This window comes from Pipistrellus hanaki (genome assembly GCF_964339955.1).
Source record: "Pipistrellus hanaki genome assembly, chromosome: 9".
Taxonomy (NCBI): domain Eukaryota; kingdom Metazoa; phylum Chordata; class Mammalia; order Chiroptera; family Vespertilionidae; genus Pipistrellus; species Pipistrellus hanaki.
Window position 1 is genome coordinate 77,997,022 of NC_140511.1, and position 8,761 is coordinate 78,005,782.

An 8,761-nucleotide genomic window follows, 5' to 3' on the forward strand; every position below is an offset into this window, starting at 1 on the left:
CTCCCTTCCTCTCTGTAAAAAATCAATAAAATAATTTTTTTTTTAAGAGTTATGAAGTACTGGATTTGGGAAAAACCGGTTTTCAGGAGCGACACCTGAGTCCAGTATTGCTTACTTCACCCCTCCAACAGCAGCACCCTAAGGAGACAATCTTTTGGCAACAGGAAGGTCCGGGGAGGGGAAAGGGGGGCAGCCCCCCATCACCAAACACCGCTTCTGCCGGGCCCGTTGAGCACACGGTGCTCCCAGCCCAGCTCTGGAACCTCCTGTTTTAACAGGGAGCTTGTCTTTCTACCGACTTCTTACTTGAAAGGACAAATTTGTCTGCTTGCTGTTTCAAGACTGAGGTGAGGGGCAAAGCCTGGGCCCTGGTGCCTGGGGAGCTGCGGGCTGAGCCTCCTGCTCCAGGGACAGCGGGCGGCCAGGCTGGGGCAGCTGCTCTCAGGGAAGTTCCCTTCTCCCACCCACATGCACCCCATGCCAATGAGCCCTGGGGTCCCCGGGGTCCAGGCACCTGCCTACTGAGGCCTTCCCGTGGGGTCCTGCCCCAAAGGCTGCCAGGGACTCCCGTCCTTCGTGGGGTAGGTATCAGGTGAGGGCCCACGAAGGCCTGGGGCTCACAGCGGGGCCTCTCATGGTCCCGTCCTGCAGTGGGCGCACGTGGCCAGGGCAGGGCTGGCACAAGGCTTCCCTCCGCCTCCCACTGCTTCCTGGCGGCTTCCAGGCCCGGACATTCCAGGCCCTGAGGGCGGAAACCATGGCTGTCCATGTAGACAAATGCTGGCATTCAGTGTTCAGTCCTTCTGAACAAAAGAGGAAAGTGAAAGAGAAAGTGTCAACTTGGGTATAAAACCTGCTGCACTAGGAATAGAAAGCCAGACCCACCCTGGCTGACAATGGCTTCGGTAAGTCTTCAGAACTTTCTAGAACCAGCTCTACAGGGGAGGGCAGCTCCCTGTTATAATGCAGGCCCGGGGCTGGGTTCCTGCTGGTAAGCCCAGCGCTGTCTCTGAGGCTGCCATGGAGACCTGAGTGCTGTTTCAGTGTCTCTGGCTGCAGGACCGGGAGGTCATCGGGCAGCGGGAGCCCCCGCTCTGGGTCTGGCACTGTATGGGGTTGGGGCCAGTGGGAGGATGTGTGGGGTCTGGTCTGTGCCCCTGAGCTGGGGAAGGAGCTGGAGTGTGGGCTGATGGGGACCCGGGGCTTGGGGAGCAGTGGATCCCGGGCTGTGGGGCTCAGCTTCTCCTGGGGTTCGATGCCTCCTCAGCTTCTGTGTTCTCGACCCCCCTTCCTCCCAGGCCTGTGTCTGCCTGATGGGGTGCATTTGGTTCTCAGCGTCCAACACGGACAGCTGCCCGCAATTGCCCTGGAGTTCAGACTCACACCTATTCCTGCTGGGAACTCCAGCGCCATCTCTGAGGCTGCCACGGAGACCTGTATGTTAAGTCTCTTTTGCTGCAGGACTGGAAGGTCATCCGGGAGGGGCCAGCCCAGCACGTGGTGTGTGTGCAGCAGCCAGCTGGGCCGGGCTCTCACAGGAAGTGGGGCCATTCCGGGAAGGCCCCTGCACATTCCAGAGCTCAGTCCACCTGCTTCACTGCTCCTGGGAACCGCTGCCTCCCCCAGACCAGGCCCAGCTCACTGCCCTGCTCCGGGGACAGGGCCCGGCCTCCCCTTAAGTCACCATTTCACTTCAGAGTGAGAAATTCCCTTGTTCCCCCAGATGGACAGCAGATCTGGGCCTGCCTGGCCTGAGCCCTGGCCCCGGGCCCTCCAGCCCTCCTGCTCCTGCAGGTCCTTCCCTCCTGTTCCAAACCAGGCCCCTCTCAGGACCCAGGAGGTGCAGGGAGGGAGGGCCGAGCACACAGGACCCCCTGATGGAGCTCAAAGCCCAGAGGGGGTGGGACAGGCACAGGGACCCCAGCAGAGCAGGATCAGGTGTGGAGAGATGGCATCACCGGGAGTTGGGGTCCCTGAGGGTGGGAGCTGAGCCGGGCTGGGCCTTTAGGGCAGCTCCTCAGAGGAAGTGTCTGTCTGGGGGAGGAGAGGAGGAGTGGGTGTGGGGCAGAGAGAAGGGGGTGCGGAGGAGCAGAGGCCAGAGGGAGCTGTGGGAGGGAAAGGCAAGGCCTTCAGCCAACCTGGGGGGCCAGGGTTGGGGGGCCAGGAGGAAGGGAATGGTCAGGAGGGGCTGTGGCTGCCCAGGGGCAGACGTGTGCCCTGAGGCCAGTGGAGGGTCTTGGACAGATGAGACATTTGGGAAGGACGCCAGGGGTTCTGGTGCACCTGCTCTGGAGGTGAAGGCACAGGGAACCTTGTCAGGAAACTTTGGTGTCACAACATAGGGACCTGGGGTCCTGAACGGAGTCCTGGGCGGGAGGTGGAGGAGGAGGGGAATCTGGAGAATGACCAGGAACAGTGTGGGCTGCTGGGTACCGGCATGCAATGGGGCAAAGGGAGGCTGAGCCCTGGCCTCAGGTGGAGCCGCCTGGGGAAAGGGCTGAGCGAGGTTTCTCATTCGCTGGGTGAGACACACAGACAAAGAAAAGCTGGAAAATTCTCTCATCATGAAGCAGTGGTGGCCTGGGCGGGGCACTGAGGAGCGGGAGGAGGTGAGCAAGGCAGGGAGGGAGGGAGGAGAGGGACAGGAGGAGACAGGACAGAGAAGACCCAGCACAGCCACTGCCAGCTGAGTGTCCCCGGGCAAGTCCCTCTCCCTCTCTGATGCTCAGTTTCCCCAGCTGAACGAGGGGTGCTGCTTCCTTCTCTGGTCTGTGGGAGGGGGGGGTTATAGAGGGGAAAGTGCCAGCAGAGCCTGCTGTCTGAGTGTGTGAGCCCTTTCTGTCCCCTCCCACACCCAGCTCCGGAAGCTGGGCTGCCACTCCACAGAGCACAGTCCCCTTCCTGGGCTGTCAGTCCTGTCCCCCAGGTGCCCATCTCCTAGAGCGGGTGCCCGGGGCTGGAGGGGCAGAGGGTGAGGAGGAGCCTTTGGGGCCATGCACAGCCAGGGCCAGAGGCATGTGCACACCTGCAGAATCTCAGGCTCACCTGCCCACGTGGGTGAGGGGCTTTGCACACAGCAATGGTGCCATCACCCTCCGGACACGTGCACAACACACCCACCTATGCTCAGGGGCATCCTCATGCATGTGCAGGTACATGCACCACATACAACATACATGTGCACAAAACACACAGACACCCGTGTGTTACACGCTCTCTCTTTGGAAAATTCCTCACTCTCCCAAAGCGCAGGGTCCTGTTTCCAGGCTTGCCTCCCTCAGGGCAGCCAGTTCCCCAAGGGCACCCTCCGAAAGCTCCAAGGGCTGAGGGACTCTCAGGGCCAGAGTCCCTTCCACACGCTCACCAGGCCATGAGCGTCCACGAGGACTACCTGCCCGGCGGCCGCTCCCAGCGCCCTCTGCCGCTCCCTGAACTCTGTCTCACCTCCTGGCTGTTCTCCTGCAGCTCCGTGAAGAGCCCAAGCCTGGGGACCTGATTGAGATTTTCCGAACTGGCTACCAGCACTGGGCCCTCTATGTGGGTGATGGTTATGTGATCCACCTGGCTCCCCCAGGTAAGGGCATTCAAAGTAGGATTTACCAAAGATTTCTTAGCCTAAGACAGTGGTTGGCAAACTCATTAGTCAACAGAGCCAAATATCAGCAGCACAACGATTGAAATTTCCTTTGAGAGCCAAAATTTTTAAACTTCTTCTAAAATATCTTCAAAATAGTCTCATGGTATTCTGTGGAAGAGCCACACTCAAGAGGGCAAAAAGACGCATGTGGCTCTCAAGCCGCAGTTTTCCGACCACGGGCCTAAAGAGAACAATTCAAAGCCAAATGCCACCCTGTGAACCAGTGTTGGATCTCACTGGGCAGTGCGTGTGCTCACTGTACATCCGTGTTTGTGTGGGGCATCCCAGTGCTCTCTCCTGTCCTGACTCACAGGCACAGAGGTCTGAGGGTCCCAGGGAAGCCCAGTTGCACCCACATTGGATGCTCTCCAGCTCAGGCCAGTAGCTGGGCAAGCAGACAGATCTCTCTAAACCAGCAGCGTGTCTGGGTGTCCCGGTCTCATGGAGGGACTGCCTCTCAGGCTGTGCCCTGTGCTCAGAGGATGTCATAGAACAGAGCATCCTGAGAGGGTTTCCTGAACACCGCCCACTCGGCAACTCTCCCAGGTCACAAGTCACACAGAGTCTCACACACATGCACACACACACACACACACACACACACGCACACATGAACACAAGCACACCAACACCTGGACCTTGATGTAGCACAGGGAGAGCAGAAGCAGGATGACAGGCAGTCAGAGGAGAAGGCAGAGCCCACATGAGAGTACCATCCCTGACAGGAAGGTGCTGGGATGAGACCGGGGACTGGGAGGCACAGGGGATGGTGCCCTGCAGAGCAATGGCACCCACACGTCCGATAGCAAGGGTTTGCGTTCTCGCTGGACAGAAACCTTCTCATGATCACAAGAATCTCCTTGTAACTGACCAGGTTCCTATGCACTGTCACCTACACTGACAGGGTTGAAAACTGTCAGCATTGATGGCAAATAGTAAGCAAAACCCCCTAATCCAGACGACACTCAGGAGGCTTGGAACAGGGAGGTGAGTGTGAGGAGCAGGTCCTGCCTGTGTGGGAGTGAGCAGGTCGTGCTTCCTCAAGGGCGATGCTAAGTGCAGCATCAGCCTGGAGCCTCACACACAAAGGAGCATGCTGGTTAGCGTGCTCCTCAGTTCCCTCCTCTTAGAGAGCAAATCCCGGCTCCGGGCTCAATGGACTGGACGCCACCAGCTGGAAGTGCTGTGTGGCCTCTCCATGTGGCCAGAGCTGGGCCAGAGAAGGCCGATGATGCCTCAGGGACACTATCGTTTCTGAAATGGACATGAGAGTTTTACCATGAAGTTCAAAAGGAGAATAATGAATGAATGTGAGAAACTTGCACAGCAGAGTCTGAAACCCAGTGGGACCAGAGCACCTGAGAGCTCTCTCTGAAACTCACACGTGCAAAGATGAACAGATACAATTTACTATCATCATTTACAACAGATAAGCTCTGTAGCAGCCAATAGTAGAGACATGGTCAGCTAAATGATGTCCGTTCATATAATGGAACACAGTGGCAGCCACTGTCCATCACAACATTGATTAACATGACAAGTAGTCAGTCACAGCTCCTTAAGGGAAAGAGCGAAATGATGGAATCCTCCAATCCCATTGGTAAAGGGACAGACACCAGAGCTCAATAGTGTGATCCCCTGGCCCTTCCTCCCTGTCTTGCGTCCTCTCTCCCTCCCTGGCCTCCCTGCAGGTGCTGATACTCATGTGTCTGATTCCAGATGAGTACCCTGGGGCTGGCTCCTCCAGCCTCTTCTCAGTCCTGAGCAGCAGAGGGATGGTGAAAAAGCAGCGCCTGGAGGATGTGGTGGGGGGCTGCCGCTATCGGGTCAACAACCACTTGGACCAGGAGTACTCACCGCTGCCCGTGAACAAGATCATCAGGTCTGCGGAGGAGATGGTTGGTAAGGAGTTGGAATACGATGTTCTGAAAAAGAACTGTGAGCACTTTGTCACGGACCTGAGATACGGCAAGCCCTGCAGCCGGCAGGTAAGGCCCTCTGTCGGGGGCTCCCTCTCCCTGTGAGGTCTGCTTGGAGTGGGGGCGACACGAATGACCCTGAATAAATCTAAAGGGAGCTCTCAGGGTCTTGTTGGCTGGGAGTCAGGATGTTTGAGAACAAATCTCACATCTGCTTTTAATCCACTCAGGGTCTTTGGACAGGGCACTTCCTCTCTGGCCACAGTTTCCCCATGTGCAGAAGGAGGGGATGTTGGAGGACCTCTGAGGCTTTGGCCACCTCTATCCCTTTAGGATCCTTTGTCTCTAAGACCCGCCCTAAAGGCAGCTCCTGATGCCCTGTGTGCTGTCAGGGAAAGTCTGGGCCAACCCTGTGCATGACAGGTGTCCTAAGGCCCCAGAGAGCCCTCAGCAAGAGATGTTCAGGTCTGTGCCCTGTGAAAGAGCTCAAGAACATGTTGTGTAAGGTCTAGGCACAGCCTTACCCCTCTCCTCTTTACATCTTACCAACACACAGCCAGTTAAGAGGCAGCAGCAGGATTCAGTCCCCAGCGGTCCCCGCTCTTTCTGCTGAACCACAGCACCTCCAGGGCTCACAGCCCCTGTGACTAGGTAATGGGCAGCCTGGATGGAGGAGAATGAGGGGAGGAGGAGCAGGTTTGGAGGGAAATTAAGGATTTGATGCTCATGAGGGATGTTGAGATGAACAGTTAGACATCCAGGTGGAGCTGTTGAGTAGCAGTTGGACATGTGAGTGTAGAGTTTCAGGCTGAGGTGGGGGGGGGCGGGGGGGGGGGGGAGATAGAAGTTTTCAGGCTGCACCTGGGAACAGTACACAGAGCACAGTGATCCCTGAGGCCCTGGTTTCCCATCGTCCCCCTCAGCTCTGCCACCACCTCCCTCTGCAGAGCTGGAGCCCAGGTAGAGCCCTGACCACAGAGCCATTCCCACTTCCACCCCCAGAGCTCTGGCCCCAGGAGCCCAGGCAGGAAGCCCCCTCCCCTATTCCCCCCGTCAGGACCGAGTGGCCCCTCCCAGGAGGCTCACACACAAGGATTCCATACATCCATCTGCCGGGTGTCAGGACACAGCCTGACAAGCCCAGCACTAACAAGCGGTCACACTTCCGGCTCCCCAGGGAAGGGATGTGGGGACAAGGCCAGCATCTCTGAAGGGCCAGGCCCCCGGGGAGGGCGGGAGCAGAGTGTGGCCTCAAGCTCCTTTGGCGGGAGAGAGGACCTGCGTGGACTTGCTGTGGATGGTGAGCCTGGGCTGCTCCTTTTCAGGCAGAAAACTTCCAGACCAAAGCAGTTGTGGGTGGAACAACTCTTATGGGCGGAGCCTTGGCTGTGGCTGCCTATGCTTTCATGAGCAAGAGATCCCAGCGCCAGTGACAGCCTGAAGGGGCACAAAACCCCCCTTTGGAAGCCGCTGTAGAGAAGACCTCACATCGTCCTGTCCCCCTGACCCGAGCTCTCAGACAACCTGTCGTCCTGTCTCTCACTGGCCCTCCCTCCCTCCCTGGCTGAAGGATGGACTGACTGTGCCAAGACTCAAGAACTCACACCTGAACCTATGGACCCGCCCGGGAGCAATCCCGCCGCTTCTGTGGCGCCTGAACCAGAACGGAAGCCCCGGGGCGCCTGCGGGGGAAGCCAGCGTTTTCCCTCCGTGTGACCTTCCTCTCCAGCTGGGGGCCGGGATCCACTCTCAGAGGACAGCGAGGGGACCGGAGAAGGCGGTGGGTGGGGGATCCCAGCCCCTGGCCGGCCTGGAATAGGTGCTCAATGTCTGTGGTCTGCCCACTGCGATCAGCAGACACCACTCATTTCCTCTCATGGTGCTAAACCAAACACACAGTTCCCTCCCCTGCAGGCGCACCTCTGGCCCTGAATCCCCTGATGAGGCATCAACACAACACCTTCTAGCATCTCTCCCGTCCCTCCTGCTCCTTCAGTCAGCCCTCCTTTTAGACGTTTTGTTTTTCTTTCACATTTTGTTCTTCAGAGAGGAAGGGAGAAGGAGAGATGGAAACATCAGTGATGAGAGAGGAGCATTGATCAGCTGCCTCCTGCACGTCCCACACCAGGAATTGAGCCGCAACCTGGGCATGTGTGCCGATCGGGAACCCAACTGTGACCTCCTGGTCGGTACTCAACCGCTGAGCCACCGGGCTTGTTTTTTTTCTTTAGCTCAAAGGTCAAGTCCTCACCCATCTGTGACTCCCACCTGGGATTTAACCATCTCCCCGTGCCCCACTCGCCACAGCTCAAGCTGCCCCGGGTTGAATATTGAGATGAGTGGCCTCCACGTTGAGGGCAGTGAAACGCTGTGTGACTCTGTGCTGAGGGAGGCATGTCGTTATCATGTGTCCAGATTCATAGACAGCGCCACATCCAGAACCGCGGGCTGCACTAAGGCCTGTGGGTTGTTGTCATGTGCCGATGGAGGTTCATCAGTGACACCAAAAACTCACGCTGGGGACAGGGAGGTCGGTAATGGGGGAGGCTCTGCGAGAATGAAGGGCAGGGGCCCATGGGAAATCTCTGCACCTTCCTCTCAATTTCTCTCTAAACCTGAAATTTCTCTAAGAATAAAATGAAGTCCTTTATGAAACTTACCCTCCTCAGAGCATCCCTCTGCTAGTACCTAGTGCGCCCTGGGTGTGGTCTCAAAGGGGGCGGGGTCCCCTGCCCTCTACTTCCTGGCCTGGCCTCTGCCACAGGCCTGACACCCTCACTGGAGACCTGAGGGCGTCCCCTCCCCTGGCCGTACCTTCCCTGCAGGAGAAAGTGGGATGGAGGGGTCTGAGGCCTCGGTGCCCAGACACCAGGCTGGGACGAACCTCGGGGCATCAGAAGGTGGAAGAACGAAGAGAATGACCTGCACTTGCTGCCACAGTGCGCCCTGCTCAGATGCCCAGGGGGAAAGGTCAGCCTCCAGGCGGGGGTTCCGGAAGGAGCCCTGCTGGCCTTGCTCCCAGCCTACCTCTGGGTCAGAGGGCACAGCTGGCTGTGAGCCCCATAACCATCGGGTATGAGCCCCATAACCAGCGGGCTTCTGGCCTCTTGTCCAGAGCTCTCCCAAGAGCAGTGGGAGAGGGCATCCGGGGACTCGGGTCTTGTGGGAGATGTGAGCTCCGGGCTCTAATTCTAGGCAGGGAATC

General features: G+C 58.1%; 1 protein-coding gene across 2 annotated transcripts; it reads left to right on the forward strand.

The window, feature by feature from the left end:
- The first annotated feature begins 774 nt into the window (after window positions 1–774).
- On the forward strand, window positions 775–8,211 carry LOC311628597 (phospholipase A and acyltransferase 4-like). Of its 2 annotated transcripts, XM_084895961.1 has the most exons (5): window positions 775–905; window positions 1,299–1,436; window positions 3,466–3,574; window positions 5,357–5,625; window positions 6,882–8,211. In XM_084895961.1, exons 1-5 carry the CDS (start codon window positions 897–899, stop codon window positions 6,987–6,989), a joined length of 633 nt encoding a protein of 210 aa, XP_084752087.1. In that variant the 5' UTR covers window positions 775–896; the 3' UTR covers window positions 6,990–8,211. The 2 variants fall into 2 exon arrangements, with proteins under 2 accessions (XP_084752087.1, XP_084752088.1); XM_084895962.1 differs by lacking the exon at window positions 1,299–1,436 and having other exon boundaries at window positions 784–905.
- Window positions 8,212–8,761: the final 550 nt, after the last annotated feature.